Source organism: Equus przewalskii, chromosome 14 (genome assembly GCF_037783145.1).
Source record: "Equus przewalskii isolate Varuska chromosome 14, EquPr2, whole genome shotgun sequence".
NCBI classification, from domain to species: domain Eukaryota; kingdom Metazoa; phylum Chordata; class Mammalia; order Perissodactyla; family Equidae; genus Equus; species Equus przewalskii.
Window position 1 is genome coordinate 19131768 of NC_091844.1, and position 22759 is coordinate 19154526.

The window sequence follows — 22759 nt, forward strand, 5'->3', positions numbered from 1 at the left end:
CTACAAATGGTTTTTAATTTCCCCCTGTAATATATTAAGCAAACCTTGAGTAGCCCGGTGATTCTCTTTCACAAAAGTAAGAAAGATTATACATACAATGAAGCCGACTTTGCCTATCATCTGGTCTATTCTCCAGGAAGTTTCTCAGACCAGAGTATGGCTATTATTTTTTTCTTTGCAGGCTTAGGGCCTGCTTAAGCTATGGGAATAAAAGTTGTCAGGAGACAGCATGTGGGGATGTTGGCAGGGGGCTGATGGGAAACAAGTGGTATCTTGACAACCCAATGACAAACTACTGTATGTTGTAGTACTTGAGCTGTGACAAACATAAAATCTTGAATTAGAGTTAATTAAACAGGAGAAGCATAGAAAAGGTGAAAGACTTGATTTGCATATGGTTTATAGCTAAAAATCCTAGGGATTTAATTGTCAATCTTGAGGTCCAAAACTAAAAGGTAGTTGACAAGGGAAAAAACAAAGCCATTAAAATCTTGCTTTGGTGGTAGACCATGAGAAATCCTGTCCTCACACACAATTTACACTGCTTATTCCACAGAATACTATATCAAATCTGGGTATCACATTTTAAGTGGAACATTGAAAAATTATAAAGTGCTCAGTATGTTGAAGGCTGGAAATAATCTCTAACAGGCAAGAGTGAAAGATCTGGGATACTTATGCCTAGAGAAGATAAAGCTAAGAGGAGCCTGGTAATGACTGTCAAGAATTTGGAGGGCTGTTATGAAGAAGAGTGGATCCATTTTGGGTGGAGGCACCTGCAGCAGAGTTAGAGTCAAAGCATTGGATACAGTCCCCAGCCTGCCACACATTAGCTAGAGGACTTTGGACAATTCACCTATCTCCCTGTGGCACACTGCATTGTCTGAAAATGGCTGCAATAATACTTCTGGTCCTACTTGTTCTTTGACTCTATCAAGAGAAAGCGTCTCTGACCCCTTCTTGTGAACCTAGGTGGGCCTGTATGACTCCTTTGACTAATAGAGTATGGTAGAAGTGATGCTATGTGACTTCCAAGGCTGAGTTGTGAAAGACCATTTGGCTTCTGCCTGGCTCTCCCTCTTGAGGCATGGGCCTTTGGAGCCCTGAGCCACCAAGTAAGAAGCCACCACGTCAGAAACTCTGATGCTGCCATGCTAGAGAGACACATGCAGTCTCCATGGAGGCAGAGATGCGCCAGGCACTCCAGGTGCTGTCTGACTCCCACTTCATGAGAGACTCCAAGAAAGAACCACCGAGGACCATGAAAGATAATAAAAAAAGGAAGCTACTGAGTCTTACCATGGCTAATTATGTAGCAACAGACCACTGGAATATTCTCTAGGCCTTATTTTTAGAGAGATTATGATATTGAGCCATATAGAGGTGTTATGACAGTTAAATGAGATACTCCATATATCATGGTTTTATATTTACACTGAGTGCCACTATTATGACTGCTCCACAGGATGAAGCTGGTACCAGGAGTCACAGGGAGGAGATTTTGACCTACCCTTGAAGGGTCATTTTGACACTTGGGATAGTCCAAGAGGACACAAGCCACTTCAAAAAGTGATGTGTGCCCCAAGGATCCAGATATGGAGGATGGATACCTAGGTGTCAGGAATGTCCCTCAAAGGATACTTGCAGTGAGTAAGAGTCAGATACATGAAATCTATGACCCTTGGATTCAACTTGTTTTGCTATAATCTTGAACCCCCCTTTCTCTGGGCAGGCATGCAGTCAGCCTTGTTATACTGTACGTGTATCTCTGAAAACCACCTTAGATCCTTTCTTCTAATAGGACAGAACATTTAAAAGAAACAAAAACAATCTATTAATATTCAGACAAATTAATAACTCCTAGGATTCCATAGAAAGTTCATGCCATATATATCTAAAATATAGCAAAAAATAACCTTTAAATTATAGCAAGATTTGCTAATTGACTTGCAATTAATCCATCTTGTTAACCCAAGGATGGTTACTAATCCATCTTGCAATCTACTTAAAGAGTTTTGTACAACTTAATCCTTACCTTTTTAATACAAAAGAAATTCGATCAATGCAATATTGGGCACTTGATAGCATTATACCTTGAAACATGTTCGATAGCATCCTGGAAGAACACCAGCTTTACTTCTTTGGGATTTATGAGGTTATAATCATCAAGATAGTCCTGTAGAACATTTGCAATTTTCTCCATATCGGGCATGTCATCATAAATCCGATCAGTCTTATCTGCTCCAAACTGTATGATGATTTATGGAAGAGAGACCAAATTGGATTAGTTCTGATATATAGATACACATAACATACAGAACCTTAGGAGGCAACGTTATTTGATCTATGGTGCTGTTTAATTATTTACTTATACATATGCTAACAAGGCTTTCAAACCAAGGAAATGGGACTAAGAAACTCAAATTTTCACAGATAACTGAAAATCCGTTTCATTACCTTCTTCAGGTGGTACATTGGAATTTCAATAATCTTTGCAATAAAATTCACACAGGAGCTCAGGAATAGATTTTCAGTTTTTCTCACTATAGGTTACTCTGGTTTCACACTTTTGCTCTAAGCCTGTTGATATCAGAAAAGCTAAATGGGTTGAAACCTATGCATGGCAGAATGTTATGGTCATAAAAAATTATGCCAGAGCTATATGTAGTTGTTACACAGCAGCCACCTAATTAAAGAAACCATTGAGAATAAAATTTCATGCACATTATAGGAAATTGAGTTCCTATTCGAGGTCTTGTTTGGACCTATGGATGGTGTATTTTTCTTTGCTGTAGCAACTGCCCCAGGGGCATTTTCATTTGGAAGTATTGACTAAAATACATATAAGAAATGCGAGAAGAGTCCAGCTGTTCTTTTTCCTTTGCTTTATTCCCCCATTTGATAATAATATCACTTGAAACAGACAGGAAACATAATCACCATCTGAAAACAAACTTTGGACTTTGATTTTAATAATACATTTAAATAGACACATTTCATACAAATAAATGGTTTATCTTTTTTATTTTTCAGGGGTTACCAGGGTGGTGAGGTAGTGCGTACTCGTAAAGATAAGTTCATTCATTTGTTTACCTAGCATTGATTGAGAGCCTGCTATATAGCTAGCTCGGTGTGGGGAGTTGGGGATTTAGGGTGAGCAACAGCCAGGGCCCCTGCTCTCTTGGAGACACTAGGAGTGTTGTACCCACGCAAGAGTCAACTTGATAAAACAAGACGGCTATCTGTCAACATGCGTAGGGTGGGTAGATGGAAGACTTATTCTAGGCAGATCTAGAGGGTAAAATTAGAGCTGGTGTGTAGATGTTATTAGGGGGGCAGACTTGAAGAGCTTAATATAAGGAAAATTTTGCTACTAAATAGAGCCCACCTGAAATGAAGAGGGCAGCACTGCTAACTAATTAGCTTCCCACTACTGGAAGCTTTTGAGCAGACGCTGACCAGCTCCACAGAATACAGTGAGGGGATTCCAGGCCTGAGGTAAGAGACTAAATCTCTCTCCTTCCTTCCAAATCGAATACCTGATGGGTCTCTCATTCAAACTGTTATCAAAATGGATGTAACTAGATCAGGAGTCAGCAATCTTGTTCTCTAAAGGGCCAGATAGTACATATTTCAGGCTTTGCAGGTCATACGGTCTCTGTTGCTGCCACTCCACTCTGCCTTGTAATGTGAGAGCAACCATGTAAATAGCACTCAGTCAAATGGGCGTGGCCGTGTTCCTATAGAACTTTATTTACAAAAACGGGTGGTGGGTGGATTCGGCTTATGGGCCATAGTTTGTGGACCTCTGGTTTAGATCTTTAATCACAGGTGCAAAGTTTTTCTAGAATATGAACCTGAACGGGAAAACAGTAAATGCTTTATAATCTTCAAATAGAGTCAAGTTGATATAACATACTTGCCTTAATAAAATCTCCAAATATGATGGGCCTGGTCAAAAAATATTCTAGGCCAATTGCAATCCCAAAATGTTTGTCTGTTCAAAAACAAAGTCAATTTTTAATATAATGATAAGCTTGAATGCAATATTTTATATACAGAATAATATCAGCTGTTACTTTGCTTTGAAGCCTTAATTAGTATAAATGAAACTGAGAGAAAGCCATGTTAACCATATCACTTTAGTTGATAATCCCCTGGATTTAAAATTAATAATAATATTCATAAATATTTTATTAAATAATAGATATTGAAAATGTATTTGATAAATAAAAGTAGTTTAGAAATATCCTGGCTTGTTATCAGACAAAATGCTGTTTCTCCTGCTTTCCCTCCTCTACTTAAAATTCTATACTGAATTAAAAATATTAACCTTTCCTAAATTTCAATAAAATGATTTTTATAATATTTCATACATTTTTATATGTTTGAATCATTGAAGAGAAAAACTTTTACTCATGAATGACTAAAATTCATTTGGCTTTACCTATATAAGCTCATTTTAATTTTCCTTTATAGAAACCAAATTGCTTTTCTATTAAAAAAAACGACTAAATGAAGATTGATACTTACTGGCCATTTCTGTCAAAATAACATGGAAATAGTGCTTATCTTCATTATTAATCAAACGATCGTGGAAGACCCTTTGACATTCATGACAAAAGAGTCTAAATATCTGTATTTCTTCTCTTATTGTTCCTGGATCGCACTGGAGGATACCTGTTTTTTAAGAAAAGGAAAAAAGGAAAATTCTGTATTTGTGGAATATCCAGTAATAGTTTAATTAACTAGAAAAAGCCTTAAGTCCAACTTTGTCCCCACACTACTAGAAATGGGTGCTTCCCCAGGGGATGTATACGTATAATAATCGTGACCTCATTTTTTGAAAGTAAAACTGGGACATTATCTGACAAAACTTTTTTCTTGCTCTGTGCAGTTTCTTTATCTGAACATAAGAAGTGGTCAGACTTCACAAATAAGCAACGTTCATCTCGTTATTACTCTGGGTTGCGATACGTTAAGTGAGGAGTGTCACCTTTCTTTAATACATATATAGATACGTTCATTTAGCAACTTTTTCCCTCCTGACCTTTACACTGTTTTCAAAACGCGTTTCCTCTCTTCTTCTTCCCCAATGTTCAGACCTCACCAAATGCCCCTGGTCCTTCTGGCTTCTACTCAAATTATTCTGAGCACTCTTTGTATTAATATAAATTGTAACTGAAAACACAGTTCTAATAATTTCAAGTTACAACGAAAGCAGTGATGTATAGCAGTCCTGGAAGTGTTCATTCTCCACGGGGACCTTTCGCGTGGGGCTCCTCACACGTGCAGAGGGGTCAGGGAGTATCTACTAGGCACAGATACACACAACAGACAGGGTGCTCCGTACCACACAGTACGTGCCATCCATTGCTGCTTTGGAATAATAGAGAATTTCTATAGATAATGATGTCACATTTTTTTTGCAGCTCGAATCGTGTGTGTGTGACATATACGTTTCTTGAAATTCTTAAAGTTTTAATTATTTTCAGCTAATATTTGTAGAAATAAGGGCATTTCTAGGACATTTTAATGAAATGTGGGGACAAGGGGAAAGATATTCAAAGTTGGAATTTCCTGGGTACTTTATGATATATCATTGTCAGAGATAACATGGATCTGAATTTTGAGGCTCAGAAATTATCTAAAAAATAGGAATAGAAAGACAATTGGGAAGGATGATAAATAAATGACTAGATTAGACAATGTCTGGGGACCAGGAAGTGAGTCCAAAGCAGTTCACAAAGGAAACAAAGCCACGTTCCAACGTTTTCTAGGAAAAGTGAGTTCATGAATCCCTGGACTAAACTGCTAAGCCAGGAGGGTGAAATTTTAGTGGAGGAGGAATACAAGTCATTGTGTCATCCTATGGCAGGGATGGTGTGCCAGCTTCAAGAGTCCCCGGGCTCTTGAAGGGGGAGGAAGGCTATGGGGCAGGAAAGAGAAAAGGGAGTAGCGGAGCCCTCAGAAGGAGAGTTGGAAAGAGCAGGAACCTGTGGTGATGACTGAGCGTTAGGGAGGGGCAGTCAGGGCGGTCAGGGTCCTTAAAGCCAAGCCTCAGCTCCGGCCATTGGCCATTATCTCCTAGTTCATTCCCGGCCTTGTTAATATGCAGCAGATGTCATCTCTGTTTGGCAGTGAATTAGATTTTGATGAGGACAGAAAAGGGAGCCGGATTTCAGAGAGCCCAGTCATCGCTTTACATGGAAGTGCTCGATGGTTTTCACTTACTGCTATTTCATAGATATTTAAAATATATTTATATACTTTAGTTTTTTTAATATTTATTGAGAAAAGATATTAAGAGCGGTGTAGAACCAAGAGAACTGGATGGGGAATCAGCCCTGGATGGGGACAGAGCAGATCACTGAGCAATTGAGTTGCTGTCCTTGTGCACAAAATAAGGTGAGGACTATGGAAAACAGTATGGAGATTTCTCAAAAAGTTAAAAATAGAAATACCCTATGACCCAGCCATCCCACTACTGGGTATCTATCCTAAGAACCTGAAATCAGCAATCCAAAGAGTCCCATGCACCCCTATGTTCATCGCAGCATTATTTACAATAGCCAAGACGTGGAACTAACCTAAATGCCCAGAAACTGATGATTGGATAAAGAAGATATGGTATATATACACAATGGAATACTACTCAGCCATAAAAAAGGATAAAATTGGTCCATTCGCATCAACATGGATGGACCTTGAGGGTATTATGTTAAGCGAAATAAGCCAGACAGAGAAAGATGAACTCTATATGACTCCACTTATAGGTGGAAGTTAACATATAGACAAGGAGAACTGATCGGTGGTTACCAGGGAAAAGGGGGGGTGGGGGGAGGGCACAAAGGGTGAAGTGGTGTACCCACAACATGACTGACAATAATGTAAACTGAAATATCACAAGGTTGTAATCTATCATAATCTTAATTAAAAAAAATAAGGCGAGGACTTGGTCTAGGTACTGTAAAAGCTTTCTTTTAGTTCTGACATTCTATGACGTTCATTCATTCAGCGCCAGGCATGATTCTAGGCACTGGGGATGCAGTGGTGAACTAAACAAACAGCCCTGTGGAGCTAACACTCTATTGGGAGAGGCAGAGACATAAATACGTATGCAGATAAGTATCTAGGAGAAGATTTCAGGCACTAAATGCTATGAAGGGACACAGAGACGAAGAGGAGGAGGTGACATTGGAGCAGGGAAAGTGAGTCATGTGGACATCGGAGGTAAGAACATTCCAGGGGAAGTGTAGAGGCCCCTGGGTAGGCCTGATTTCAGGGCCAGCAGCGAGGTGGCAGCAGCAAGGAGGAAGGTGGTAGGCAATGAAGGCTGGGGGCCGCTGGGTCCAGATCACTCACAGCCTCCGTCCCACAGCAGGTGATGTGGAATGCAGCCCTGGGAGGATCTGAACAAGGGGTACCCACCTCCATGCGGAATGCAGAGCTGGGTTTAAGGTGAGGAAAGTGGGCCGCCTGGAGGCAGGAGACCAGAGAGAGAGGAGGCTCTCACTGTTGAAACCCCGGTGAGACCTGATGGTGGTTTGGGCTGGAGTGGTAGTGGATGGAGTGGTGAGAAATGGTTATATTTGGGATTCATTCTGAAGGTAAAGCCATGAGGGCTGTTGATGGATTGGATGCGAATCATCAAGGAATGAGAACAATCAGGGAGGCTCCAAGGCTCGTGGCCAGAGCAAACAATGGTAGTCCCCTCAACTGGGGCAGGGGTACACATGGCCAGCGAGGAGGGATAAAGCAAGAATTCAGTTTCGGGTGTGCCAAGTTTAAGTCCAACTGGATCTCTAAGTGAGCTCATTGAGAAGGGAGTTGGATATACAAATCAAATACTAAAGGAGAGGGTGAAGCTGGCGGTAGATATTCGAGTATCATCTCTGAACAGATGGCATTTAACACCATAGAATTGACTGAGATTACAGAGGGAGTATGTGTAGGTAAAAAAGAGGACTGAAGACGGAGCCCTGGGCACCCCAACATTTTGAGGCATGCAAGAAGAGGGAAAGCCATCAAGAGAGAGAGGGAGCAGCAGCAGCCAGTGAGCGAGGAAGGAACCCAGGAGAGTGCGTGTCCTGAACACCACAGAGGGAAGGGTTTCAAGAGAGAAGGAGGAGAGAGTTGTTCCAAACACTGCTGAAAGGTTAAGGACCAGATGGACAACTGACCAGTGGGTTTGGCAAGATAGAGAGGTGAACTCGGAAAGAGCAGTTTAGTGCAGGGTCAAGTATAAAAGCTTGACTGGAGTATATTAAAGAGAGACCTGGAGCAAGTATGGAGACAGCGACGAGAGACCACTCTTTAAAGGGTCTTTCTAGAAAAAGCAGAGAAAATGGTGGGGAGGTAGCAGCAGAGAGATAGGGGGCCTAAAGAAAATTATTTTTTCAGATGGGAGGGATTACAGCAGGTTTTTATGCTGTTAGCAATGATCCAAAAGAGGAGGAAGCACTGACAACGCAGAAGAGAAACGGGAATTATAAAAGCAAAATCCTTGTGTAGGCAGGAGGGGATGGGATTCAGTGCCAGAGGGAGTACTGGCCGGTGACAGGAGCAGGCACAGCTCAGCCACTGCAGTGGGAGGGAAGGCCGATGCAGGTTGTCTGGGAGATTTGGAAGATGAGGCAGTTCTGGCTTGATTGCTTCTGTTTTTTCCGTGAAATAAGAAGACTGGTCATCAGCTGGGAGTGAGAAAGGGAGGGGATGCTGGCAGCTTGAGGGAAGCTGTGAAGCAGTCAGCCTGGGGTGGGGGTGGAGGGTGACTTGAACAGGGACACGTAAGGGGATTTCCAGGCAAGTCACAGACGCCCATGTACATCCAACTCTACTCAGCGGTTTGAGGGTAAGTGGAAATGAGGCGAGGGTGCAGGTCAGAGAATGAGGGTTCCGTACACTACCTTGCACACATTTGGATAAATCCCTCAAGTTAAAGACATAATGGGACTTGGCCGGTGTTGGCAGAAGATCAACACTCATTCTGTTATAAATCTCGACTGAGGCTTCCACAATGTTTGAGGCAGTTTGCTTTACAGCTGGTGGGAAGTCGCTCAGGAAGCCATTTAAGATGGCCTAGAACCAGAAACACAGTATGAGAAGGTTAGATTTTTCTTTCACCAACAATTTATCTTTCAAATAGTTTAGATTCGGTGGTACTTTTTCTAATAATAAGTAGAAAGCCAAATGCCAATGCAAGGACATCTGGGTGTTAAACTCGTGTTCATTTCAGAGTATGTTCTCAAGAATGGGCTCACTCCTGCCTCGTGTGATTCTCTGGTGACGCCTGAGCATCATTCCCATCTGACCAGTGAACTCAGCATGAACTTCCTCTCAAGAAACTTAGACTTCTGCTCGCCTTGGTCTAGAGGGTCTTCATGGAGTGCCCCAGCTCGTCTGGAAAGGAACTGAGGTCCTCGCTCTGATTTTTATGGGTGAACGACCAACAATTCCATAGACTTTCATCTTCACGTATATTCAAAGTGGGACTTACTCTTAACTCTGAACGCCCCAGCCTTCAGCTTCCCCATCTGAGTAGATGGCCCCACCCTCCGCTCAGATCAGGAACTTGGAAGTCTCTTTTGACACCTCCCACTGTCTTTCCTCCATGATCAATCTTGGACACACCACTTGAATCTGTCAGCTTGCCTTTGTTTCCCCTGACATCACTGCATTCCAGCCCCCGCTCTTTTTCATCTGGGCTTCTTCACTCCCTCCTTCACTCACTGGCCTCTCCATTTTACTCCTGTCTCCCTCTGTCACCTTTAATCACGCAAATCAGGCACTGCACTCCCGTCAGTCCATGCTCTGTTCCCAGCCAGCCTCCTCACATTACCTTCTCTCCCTATCGTTCACTGTGTCCCAGCCACACTGGCTTTAACACTCCATGCTCTCTCCTCCCTCAGGGTCTCGCATATGCTGTTCCCCTCTCCCACTACCCGTTCCCACATGGCTGTCTGCTTGGCAGAGTCTTTCTCATCCTTTGTGTTTCAGGATACACATCATCTCTTCAGAGAGGCCTTCCCTGACTGCCCAGTCTAAACTATATCTTCCCATCAGTCTCTGATCTTCTCATATATAACTTGCCACAACCTGAAAGTACATATCTATTAGCTAGCCCCTACCCCCAGTTGCTTGGGAAAATCATTATCAACTTTGAAATAGATAAAGTCCCATCACCATTACCTCATGGAGTTACTCATGGGAGAAGCCACCAGAATGTACATCAGCGCTTGCAAGTCAATCCTTGTGACTTTAGATTTGGGGCTCATAATGAGATATTTTGAAATGACCTGAAGTATTTGTTTTCAATGAACTTCCTGTATTAGTTTTAGCAGCATATGAAGACTGTCTATCTTTTGGAGGTGCCGCTTCCTGGGCCCTCAACATGAGTTTAACATTCTCCATATTGCCTTTATTTCAAGTAGAACCACTCCAGTATATATAAAATAAAAATTTTACTATGTATATTATATATACATTATATATATGAAAAAAATTAAAATTCCAGTCTGTTTATTCTCCACCACACAAATATACATAAAGCTATGTATATAATAGTTCATTCATCTGTCTTTTGTTTTGTTTAAATGTTTTAATGGCCACAGGTATACTCCTAAAGTGTGAGGTGGCTAAAAAAGCTAATTCTTTTCTTTTTTCAAAGATTGGCACCTGAGCTAACATCTGTCGCCAATCTTCTTCTTCTTCTTTTTCTTCTTCTTCTTCTCCCCAAAGCTCCCCAGTAAATAGTTGTATATTTTAGTTGTGGGTCCTTCTAGTTGTGGCATGTGAGATGCTGCCTCAGCGTGGCCTGATGAGCAGTGCCACGTCCACGCCCAGGATCCGAACCTGTGAAACCCTGGGCCGCGGAAGCGGAGCGTGTGAACTGAGCCAGTCGGCCATGGGGCTGGCCCCATTCTTCTGTTTATCATCTGTCTCCATGGTGGAGGCTCCACGAGGACAGGGATGGCATCTGTTTTGTTTAAAGTGACATACCAATGTCTGGCACATGGTAAATGCTCAACAAATATTTCTTTAATGAATGAATGAAGGGCTACTAAACTGATGTTCATAAGTTAAAATTAGCATGTCATTATGTTTACCGAGGACCACAGCTTGGTATTCTATTTAAAGCTCTTGGCATCTTTGCAAGGCTCCTTCTAAGAATATACACAGAAGATAGAGCCAGAAATCCCCACAGTTTTGGGGAAGGATGCTTTGGCATTAGAATATTAATAGTATTTTCTGGAGTTGATCATGGTTTTCAATTACTGCTGTTATATCTTTCTAATTAGAAATTACATCTAATTCAGTGACAATATTATCAGTTTAATTTGCTGTGTTCTCTTTAGTTTATCCTTAGAGTGTATAAATGACACATATTTTTGGCATGCACTAAGATGTGCATGAATTGTGGTTCAGGGAAGAGTCACCTATAACCACACACAATCCAAGTCTGTGCAAACCACGGCCTGTCAGTGCTGTGCTCCCTCTTCATATGTGGCTGCTTAATTTACAACAGACTCTCAGAGCAAGTACAGTGATATTACTGATTGCTTTAGAACTAATACGTGATTAAAAACATTACATATATATATATATATATATATATATATATATATATATATATACTATAAACATATTCATATATAGTACTTAGACTCATTGGGTTCTTTTATAAAGTAGAAATCACTTTATATATTTTCCTAACAACAAATTGAATGTAACTTATTGATTTTGCTTTCCTTCAATTCTCAGTCATCCCCAAATTCTTTCTCCTCCACACAATGACAAAGGACAGGAGGGTAGGCTTGGGCTTCCTGGGCCCTGTTAAGAAGGGTTGTGATTAAAAATGAAGTTTGGGACCCGTGGATTTAGAGTTAGTCCTTTTCTCCTACAAGTAAAATACCCTGTCTACTCTGGTAATGAGGAAAATACACTTCCCCACTGAATCCAGTCCAACCCAGTGGTCCCCAGAATCTCTTAGTTTTGCCTCATTTCATTTCCCTTCCCACACACAGCTCATGGGAGTTTTAAATAATAGCCTCTAAGTTAGAGTGGGAAGAAACAGTTCCTGCCTGTTTTCAGCTGTGATGTACTTGCTGGGTGATGTTCCTGTGAGTGACACATTCCTGTGGACAAGACAATCCCACAGGCAGAGGGAGGAGGCTGAGGGTCAAGCCCAAGCTCATTTCTGGGATCCCAGACTCCACCTTTTCCTTCCCACCCAAGAAAGCATTTTGGAATGATTAGAAGGACATTTTTGTTGGGATAACTTTGCATTTGCTTTAATTTATTCAAATATGAAATAATTAGCAAATTCAGTACTTTATCCTCAGGTATAAGTTACTAGGGACCCCCCTCACGACTGCCACATCACAAAGTGTGTCGGGATAGCATGGTTGGGAATCTCTCACTTCAAAATATACACATAAAGGTTCTCCACAAAAAGGAGGGGAATTAAAAGTCTTCTAATTTCTGTGTTGGTCCCTGTTACCCACTTCATGTCTTGTTCTATATTTGGTACTTAATTATAGGAGATAAGCTTTCATCATTTCATACTCTAAAGTCCTCTCCAAGAGATTTTCAAAATGTGGCAGTTCTTATATATCATTTTGGCATCAGCTCGTAAACAACTTATTGGATCTACTTCAAATTTATTAAAAATAATTTCCCATGGATGTAAGCTATTTCAATATGAAAACTACTTTCCATGTACTAATGGTTGAGTACGTGCTGGCTCCGTCCTTTCTCTCCTCTAATAGGGCCTCATTGGAGGGAAACGCCGATGCTGGTGACTGCAGAGGTCACTCACTCCTGCGTCACTGGCCCCCTGGCTCCTGGGTGATTGCCACCAAAGTCGGCTTCTCCAGACCAGCCACCCTACTGTCTCATTCTACCTGTATGTCCACTTTACCATTTCCTGCCTCTGTGACTGCCTTCACACACGTACCGTCTTTTCCCAGGATCCAGTCTCCACTGTCAATTCCCATCCTCCAGAGCTCAGCTCACAATCTATCTCCTTTAAGCCGACTTTGCCAATTGGTTATGGCATGCTCGCTCCAGTCAAGCTGCTTCAAGTTCTCTCATCATTCATTTCAAATAATGACTCACTGATTGAACACTCTTACAGGGCAGGCACAGGTATTCTCCCCACTTTAGGGTGAGGAAGTGGCCCCTTAAGGAAGTTTGTACAGGCGGGAGAGATATAGGTGGTCCTTTTTGTTGGAGGTGGTGGTACAGTGGAGGCAACGGATTCTGAGTTAGGTGTGTTGAGCTTGAGCTTGTGGGGTATCGAGGGTTGTGTCTGGTGGGCAAGTGGACACACAGACCTGGAGGTCAGGAGGAGATGAGCATGGTGGCAAGGGCTAGGCGGTGGGTGAGATCTGCTGAGAACTGTATGTGAAGTGCTAAGAGGCAAGGGCCCAGGACACAGCCTTCCTTAAAGGTCGGGGCTGTGTTTTGACAATTTTTCTGCATCCCTAAAAGTATCTCTGAGACCACAGACACAGAAGGCACTGGTGCAAACGCCCATCAGCAATGGCCCAGATGCCCCTGTGCTTACCTGGTTTCTGCTCAGGAAAGGGACACATGGGCTCCCTAGAAACACAACAGACTGTTTTGATGGTGTTTTGACTGTGGGAGTCTTGGAACAAATATATTTTCTTTTCCCCCCTTGCTTAAGTTTAAATCCACGCTCACCTGGAAAATCTGTTTCAGACTGTGCTCCGAGGGCATCGGGAGGCACAGCATACTGAAGTGTCTGATGAAGCGGGGGGTCACAGGGTTGCGGCCACCGCCTGGAGGTGCACACGCTGATACAATCGTCACGTCCTGTGTGGGGAGAAATCCACTTGGGTCACCCAGCAAAGAAAGAGATGAGCTCTCCCCACCCCAATGGCAGGAGTGAGAACCAATAGTCTTTGAGGACCTACCATATGCCAGCATTGTATTACGTTTTCCTACAAATTATCTGACTTAATCTTCACAACAAACTCAGATCGCTATTGTCATCCTTATTTTGTAGATGAAAAAATCAAGGCCCTGGATGGTCAAGTTGCCCAACCTCACTCAGCTAACTCATCTACCTTGTGTAAATGCTCCTATGTAAAAATTTAATCTTAAAAAATTATAAGAATTTGTATCTTAAGTTAAAATATATTCATTCAACAAATACTAAGTATAGTCAATCCTTGTTATTTGTGGTAGTTGTGTTCTATAAAGTTGTAGTAACGCTGAATTAACGCACACTGAATCACTGCTCCTAGGGGAGATATGGTGTTGGTTAGGTTCCTGCAAGCCTCTGGGCACAACATTTTCATCAACTGATCAACACATGACATTGCAGTTGCCTCTGGCCTTGCCTCTCCTCTAGCCCATCCCTCCCCTGCAGCCAAGGGATCTTTCAACAGCATTTCCTTCAGAGGCTCTCACAACTTAGAGGATAAATCCACATTCCACGTCATGGACCATGGCCCCCTTGGGCTGACCTCTGCATCTCGTGCCACTTTGGTGCTCCCATTCCATACTGCTGTGGTGTTCTATATTCCCTGCTTCTGTGATACAAACTGCTGCCTTTCCTTGCTTTGCCATGCTCTGCCTGCAAAATCCTGTTCCGACATCACCTCCTCTGGGAAGGCCTCTCTCAGCCTCAACCCAGCCCCTACCCCTGCCTCCTTCTTGTCTCCCTCCACTCATAACCCTGCATTATAAATACATGTCCATCCATCCTTTGAAGCTGAGCCCTCCGGCAGGCGGGGTCTGTCTCACTTGTCCACAAATCTCCTGAATCAAGTGCAGCAAGAAAGACTGAATGAACAAAATTACATATAAGAAAGCGAAGCCATATGTTGTGGGCTGAATTGTATCCTTGTCCCCAATCAGGTCGAAGTTCTAACCCCTAGGAGTGACTGAATTTGGAGATATGGTCTTTAAAGAGGTAATTAAGTTAAAATGAGGTCATTAGGGTGGGCCCTAATCCAATAAGGCTGATGTCCTTATAAGAAGAGAAGATTTGGACATAGACGGGAACGGAAAGAATACACGGGGCGAAGACTTCCATCTGTAAGCAAAGGAGTGAGGACTCGGAAGAAACCAACCCTGCTGACATCTTGATCTCAGATTTCCACCCTCTAGAATTGTGAGAAAATAAATTTCTGTTGTTTAAGTCACTCAGTCTGGGGTACTTTGTTATGGCAACCCTAACAAGCCAATATTCCATATTTTCTTGCTGTTTAAATTTAAACATGCAGATTAATTTAAAACCTAAAGTAACCTGTATTTCTTTCCAAAAGAGTTTGCTTCTGTCATAAAATCCATGGAAATCTTGATACTGCCGAAGTAATTCAATTGGAGGCTGAGAGCCATAGCGATCCAGTCTGGGCATGTTTAAGTCATCAACAAAAATCACAACTCGTTTGTTTCCTGGTGCTCCTGGGGAAATAAAGTGAATTTAACCTAAGAATCATGATTTGCCCTTGGAAAATGTAAGACAAAACTTAGGTAGGTGTTTGGACTCAGTGAACACCTGTAGGTCATAATGAGCTCAGTTCTTCTCTCGTGAGTGAGGAGGGCCCCAGAGGAGTCCTGCCTCGGGGAGGAGAGACCTCCCTCTGGCCCCATCCAGCCCCTGCAGGGAGATGTGGACCTGGCCCACATGTCCACGCTGTCAATTGGTCCCTCCCCTTCACTCTCAGAGGTGCAGGATGATGTGAGCTCTCCTGTTTGGTCTTGACCTTTCTCAATCCCAGACACACCCACTGTCTCCACCAACTGTGCAGCACGAGCATGGGCTGAGGAAGGCCATTTTCTTTTCACGGTAGGAAGCAGAAGAATACCAAACGTTTCCTTACATAAATGCCATCTCACCATTCTCTACAGGGAAAACAGGGCTGGATATTCAAAAGCGTCCTTATCACATCAGGGAAATCCAGTTGACAGTGGAGCTGCACAATGCCATATTTAACTTAAAGAAAGTCAATGTACACACTCCTCAGAAAAAAAGAATGAGTGATAACAGAGAAAAGAGAACAATGCAAGCAGAGGGGGTGACTCCACCCACTCTGGAGTCATTGACAATTCCAAAGGAACTGAGACAAACTCAGTGTCCCGTTCCATCTTCCAGTCCCTGGAAGCTAAGTAGCAGGCTAGGGAGTAGGGAGGGGGGAACTCGAAGAGAATGATTCATAACGATTTGGGCCCCCACCAGAAAGACTTGCATCCATTGCTTTGTGCCTACCTGAGCAGGAAAAAGAGCAGAGAGGGGACAGTGAAGCAGCTGATATCCCCACAGCTTGGTGCAGCAGGCCCTAATAGATGACGGACAACGTGGAAGGCAGCTGAGCTTGAGCTCTGGCTGTTCTCCACACAGGAGGGCTGTGAGCTTGGCAAGTGGACCCCAGTAGCAAGGACTGGGGGATGTACCCCTGGAGGGTGGGACTGAGTGGGGGCTGAGATCCTGATTCCCAACCTCAGGGAACCTTCTAGTGGGGAGGCCACTGCTTGTCCTGTGCACAACTCTTGTGGGAGCCCTTCAGAGAGCCTGCTCCTGGAAGCCTGCCACACAGAGAGATGGACAGTCAGTGCCAGCCAGATAAGCAGGGACGATCCACACAGAGACCCATCTAAATGCCAGGTAGGGAGAACTCTTGTCCTTTCCTTCTCTTCCCATCCCAACACACCGGAGCTTCCTAGAGGGAGGGTGGGGAAGAGTAAAAGAGCACCCATGCCCCCTCCACCTCCAGCACCTCCAGCCACAAACCTGGCTTACGACAGAGGAGAGGAAGAGCTTTACATTGGGTATGAGATTGAAGCTTTACATTGGACCAGACTCAAAATAACTGCGAGTCACGCTATTTATCTAAGCAGTTAATAAGGGAGCGTGAGGGGGACCCCACAGAATCTGGCTGAGAGCACCGACTGAAGGAAAAACCAAAACAGTTTCAAGCTTATTCCCCGCTGGGTTCTGATAACTCAAGCACCAGATATAAAAAGGTTTGTCTGTCTGTTTGTTTTTAAATAAAGTGAATTCAAGGCAGAGTTGAAGGTAGAGCATGGGTGGAGAGAGGGAGAGCCACGGAGGGATGGAGACTGAGGATGTTCTGGGTGACCGGTGACACTAGAAATAAACTACTTGCTTGCTAACAATAAGATATCTAGATGTATAGCACAGAAAAAAATACTGTTAACAAAATCAGCTTTACAAATAAATTAAGTAAAAAAAGAATCCCGTTGTAATTTTATCACATGTACTGTTTTTGTGATTTATTAGCTTATTAATAAACAATTTGTGTGAGAGAAATGAAAATAATTCTTACCTAGAATATTTTTTCTTTTTCTTTCCAGTTTTGACTCAATGATCTCTTGTGTTCTTGCAGATGAAGTTTGAGCAGAAAAATTTAAATAAACAGGAACATAGCCAGCTGATTCTTGAATTTTATTTAGCAATCCTTTTGCAATAACAGACTTTAAATTAAAAAAATGTTAATTAACTTCACATTCAATATATACCTTTCGGTTGACTATCTCAGTAATAATCCAGTACAATGAGTAAAACACAGGATCAAGGGGCCAGGCCGGTGGTGTAGTGGTTAAGTTTACACGCTCTGCTTAGGCGGTGCAGGGTTTGCGGGTTTGGATCCAGAAAGCAGACCTACACACCGCTTGTCAAGCCATGCTGTGACAGCACCCCCACACACAAAACAGAGGAAGACTGGCACAGATGTTAGCTCAGTGACGATCTTCCTCACCAAAAAAAACACCCAAAGAACAACAATAACAACAACAAAACAGGATCAAAGGAGAGAGGTTAAAGCCAGATTGAAACGTCTGCCTTTCTCTTCCTGGAGATTCCATTTAATTATATTTATCAGAGCCAAAGACATATTCTAATCACCTCTATCTCAGCAAAAAGTTTTTATCTTAAGTTTCAAACCAAAATCCATCTTGGGTACTATTCAAGTCAATTTGATAGCAAGAGTCACAGAAGGACTCAAAATTCTTTTAGAAGTAATTTAGAGGGGGAAACAGCGAATCTCCATTTATGTAGACTCCCCTAAAACCAAGAAGACCAAACAATCAGCATTTCCCCTAGACTTTTTTCAAACACCATTGCTGCGTCAGGTAGAAATAAATGGGCGGGAGGGGACATACTTCACCAACAGTCTCTTGGGGACACAAACTGCATTGGCCAATTCCCATCCTAACAGCAGTGGCAGCCCCAGAAACTCCAAGGGATACAACACAAAAGCCCCCAAAAACAAAACTTTCGTCCACAGGGTTCTCTGGTTTATGTGATATTGACACCAAGGATTTATTCAGAAACTGGTAAACTTTGGAGTAATTCCCAAGATCGATATAGATTCAGCATAGTTACGTTCTTCCTGGAAAAGATGATCAAAATTCAAAAGAATTTCCCCTGAGAGGCAATGTATTATCTCTGAGGCTTACAATCCTCAATCCGTCATGCCCTCATTGGACAGACCCTCTTGTTTGATGTAGGTTTCCTACCTTGCCAACTCCAGTTATTCCGGTAAACAACACTGAATGCTTGACTGCCAGTAGTTTTTCCATTAGATACCCAAAGCGCACGGTGTCAGTTGTGGGGACGAGCATTTCAAAAAATGGAACCTCTCGGCTGTACTTGAAGGTGGGTATAATTCGTTCCCAGGGATCCAGCCTTTTGGTGTCGAAGTCCATGTGAATGCTCCACAGATCGCCAGAACTGGGAAGCTAAAGCATAAAATAAAACTCCACTTTCAATAGGATTGACACACGCAATAGAAATATTCACACAGAAACAAAGGCAGTCATAGAAGATGAAAGGATTTGGATTTTTTTTCTTTGTAGAGAACAAGTTGTTTAGGTATCAGAGTAATTTTTTAAGCACAGTCATGCACCACAATGAATGAAAAAAATCTGATATACTGATTATATTAAAACCCCATGTTAGAATTGTATAGCATTTTCAATTCAATTCAACATTCAGGGGCTTACTCCATGCCAAATACTGTGCTTAGTGCTGGGAGCAGATGCTGAATGAGATCCAGCCTCTGCCTTCAACGACCTTAAAATTCACATGGCAACACAAGGACATCAGTTAATATACATGGAGAAATAAGGGTTCTAAAGGACTTCAGTACAATCACAAAGGAGGGATGGCTCATTTCTACTTGGAGGGGAGTTGTGGTGGTGGCTAGAGATTTAGGAAGGTTTTTAAGGGGTAGTGATGCCACAGTTCAGACTTGAAAAACAAGCAAGAGTCAGATGGGCAAAGAAGGGATGCGATGGGGATGAGGAAGAAAGGATCAGGGTTTAGGCTCAGAAAACAGGTTGGGAAGGCTGGAGCCATGGAAAGTGTCATGCATGCTGGGAACTATGAGAACTATGAATTACAGTGAGAGATGAATCTGGGAATACAGACTGGCACTAGGTTATGAAAAGCCCCATTTATTAAAGTAAAGAGTTTGGAGTAAGAGATAAGTGAAGAATTCTAAGTAGGTGGGTGACATGATTAGACTGCATTTCAGAAGGTTCAATCTGGCAGCTATATAGAGCAGTGGTATTTCAAGCTTATTTGACAGTGATTCTTAATAAGAAATCCATTTGACATGGTGGCCTAGTACTTACATATATATGTGTATGTACAAATATGTATAATATTTACCCCTATTATCTATAATCACTCCATTTTCTAGTCTATTCTTTTTTCTTTCTTTCTTTCTTTTTGTTTTTGCTGAGGAAGATTGGCCCAGAGCTAACATCTGTTGCCAATCTTCCTCTATTTTGTATGTGGGTTACCACCCGATGAGTGGTGTAGGTCCATGCCTGGGAACCAAACCCGGGCCTCCCAAAGCAGAGTGTACTTTACTTAACCACTAGGCCATGGGGCTGGCCCTCAACTTTTAAAATGTTTCAGGGACTGGCCTGGTGGCACAGCAGTTAAGTGTGCACATTCTGCTTTGGCGGCCCAGGGCTCGCCGGTTCAGATCCTGGGTGTGGACATGGCACCGCTTGGCAAGCCATGCTGTGGTAAGCATCCCACATAGAAAGTAGAGGAAGATGGGCATGGATGTTAGCTCAGGACCTCAGGGCCAGCAAAAAGGACCTCAGCAAAAAGAGGAGGATTGGCAGCAGATATTAGCTCAGGGCTAATCTTCCTCAAAAAAAAAAAAAAGTTTGAGTTATAACGCTTTTTGTCAGATTTTAAGAATCCAGTTTGAAGTTTTTACATACGTAAATTTCAATGTAACCACCCTTGGATCATGAAATAGAATAGATCATGTCCAGCACCTCAGAAAGCTCGCTTCCTCCCCTTCCCTGTCAATACCAGCCACACATGCATCCTCCTCTGAGGTAAGTCACTAGTCTACCTGTCTGGTCTCTTTGTCTACCCTTGTGCTAATACCACACTCTCCTAATTATTGTTGCTTTACAGTCTTGAATTCTTGAAGTCATGTAGTTTAAGTCCTCCAAATTTGTTCTCCTTCTTTAAGACTCTCTTGGCTATTATAGGTGCCTTACATTTTCATGTAAATTTTTTAATGGGATTGTCAATTTCCATAAAAATCTATTGGGATTTTGTGATTGGAATTGTCTTGAATTTTCAGAATATACTGGGGAGAACTGACATCTTAATAACATTGAGTATTCTAATTTATGAACATAGTATATCTCTCCTTTTATTTAGATCTTTTAAAATTTCTCTCAGCAATGCTGTGTAGTGTAGAAGTCTTTCACATCTTTCATTAGATTTATTCCTAAGTATTTGATATTTTGTTACTATCATAATGGTATTGGTTTAAAATTTTATTTTTTGACTTTTTGTGGATCTTGTATCTAATGGCCTTGCTACTTTTTTTTTTTTAAAGATTTTATTTTTTTCCTTTTTCTCCCCAAAGCCCCCCAGTACATAGTTGTATATTCTTCGTTGTGGGTCCTTCCAGTTGTGGCATGTGGGACACTGCCTCAGCGTGGTTTGATGAGCAGTGCCATGTCCGCGCCCAGGATGCGAACTGACGAAACACTGGGCCGCCTGCAGCGGAGTGCGCAAACTTAACCACTCAGCCACTGGGCCAGCCCCATGGCCTTGCTACTTTACTTATTAATTCTAATCATTTTTTTGTAGATTCTTTAGGATTTTCTACCTATTCAGTTGTGTTTCCTGCAAAGAATGACAGTTTTATTTCTTTCTTTCCAAAGTTTGTTTTATTTCTTTTTCTTGCCTTATTGCACTAGCTAGATCTCCAATATAATGTTGACTAAAAGTTGTGATAGTGGCTATTTTATTTTTAAAAACTGAATTCTAACTCTTTCAACTGATTTCATGACCAATTAATAGATTGTAACCTGTAATTAAAAAAAACCACTTATCTAGAGGTGAGTTAGACAGGACTGGAACCACGGCAAGGGAATAATAAATAGGGTATTTTAACACACCAGAAAACAAATGAAAAGAACGTGAGTTATCCAGAGGTAATGAGGACAAAGAGAAGAGGACATATTTGTAAAAAAATAATTAAAAGAAAAAATTCACTCAACTTAGTGTTTCATTGGCTATGGGAAGGTTAGTAAAGAAGGAAGACTCTATAACAGTCATTGGGTTCTAGCTAGTACTGGGTGGCTGTAAGACCATAAATTGAGACAAGGAATACAAATCCAACAGGCTATTCATTTGGGATTTGCAGACAGAAGTAGGAATCCACTTTCTCATCTGGACTCTCTCCTGTTATCCAAGCAGCATTACCACTGCCAGGACAGGGGCTGGCACTATCCTGCTAAATATCCTCTGGTCATAATCCATCAATAGCTTCTCATTGTGCCCAAAGGGAAAAGCCAAAGTCCTTACAATGGCCCATAAGGCCCTACATGTTTTGCACCCCTGCTATCTCTCTGACCTCATCTCTTACTGCACTCTCACTTGGTCATTCTGCTCTGACCTCACCAGCTTCCTTGCTGTTTCTCAAAATTGCCAAGCAATTATTTATTGAGTAAAGGCCTTTGCTTTTCTTCCTGACTGAAATGTTTTCCCCCTCAATAATCACTAGCTCTTTGACTTTCTTCAGGATGCTGTACAAATTTGACCTTATTAACAGAGTTTTCCTGACTACCATATATGAAGTAGTACCCCACTGTACCTTGGCTCTCCCTATCATCCTTACCCTGCTTTATTTTTCTCCCTAGGACTTACTGCCACCTGATATATTGTATATTTGTTTACTGCTGACTCCCCTCAATGTGATGTAAGAACAGTGAGATTAAGGACTTTAGTTACTTGCTTTAGTCCCAGTATCCAGAAGGGTGCCTACCATGTAACCAGTTTTCAGTAAATATTTGTTGAATTGAAAACTGAATATTTGCTCTGGGCCATCTCCTGCCCTTTATGACCCCAGATCATTTCCCTTGACCCAGAGGAGTCTGTCTCTCTGTCTCAGATTCCCAATGGTCCTGTTCTGGTCCATCCTGTCCAATTATGATACAATCATCTTGAAGATCCAGCAGAGTTTCATATCTACTAGAAGGTCCTCATCCATAGGGCTTAGCTTCTTGACTTCAGGAATTTCTTTTCTTTTGGCAACTTTTTGTTTTGATATAATTTAAAACTTGCAGAAAAGTTAAAAGAATGGTACAAAGACCTCCCATATATTCTTTACCTTTATTAACTGTTCACATTTTGCCCCATTTGCTTTGCTATCTTTCTCTCACTCTATGAGAGTCAGTTGCATACGCTATTCCACCTTACCCTAAACACTTAAGT

General features: G+C 42.0%; 1 protein-coding gene and 1 long non-coding RNA gene across 8 annotated transcripts in view; one reads left to right on the forward strand and one right to left on the reverse strand.

The window, feature by feature from the left end:
- LOC139075716 (uncharacterized) overlaps window positions 1-10295 on the forward strand; it is a 62239-nt gene extending 51944 nt beyond the window's left edge. For 2 of the 4 annotated variants that reach the window (XR_011526420.1, XR_011526417.1), the window contains one exon: window positions 557-1288. This is a non-coding gene — a long non-coding RNA (uncharacterized lncRNA). Of the gene's footprint in view, window positions 1-556; window positions 1289-1465; window positions 4013-9238 lie in introns of those variants that run through there. The other 2 variants (XR_011526419.1, XR_011526418.1) reach the window with 2 other exon arrangements.
- The window catches only part of DNAH6 (dynein axonemal heavy chain 6), a 257763-nt gene that overhangs the window by 114067 nt on the left and 120937 nt on the right, over window positions 1-22759 (reverse strand). For all 4 annotated transcript variants that reach the window (XM_070573711.1, XM_070573712.1, XM_070573714.1 and 1 more), the window contains exons 38-45: window positions 18514-18735; window positions 17322-17469; window positions 15281-15438; window positions 13708-13839; window positions 8910-9081; window positions 4534-4680; window positions 3924-3997; window positions 2094-2248 (exon numbers count right to left, since the gene is read on the reverse strand). In XM_070573711.1, coding sequence (XP_070429812.1) covers window positions 2094-2248; window positions 3924-3997; window positions 4534-4680; window positions 8910-9081; window positions 13708-13839; window positions 15281-15438; window positions 17322-17469; window positions 18514-18735 — 1208 coding nt within the window. The remainder of the gene's footprint in view (window positions 1-2093; window positions 2249-3923; window positions 3998-4533; window positions 4681-8909; window positions 9082-13707; window positions 13840-15280; window positions 15439-17321; window positions 17470-18513; window positions 18736-22759) is intronic.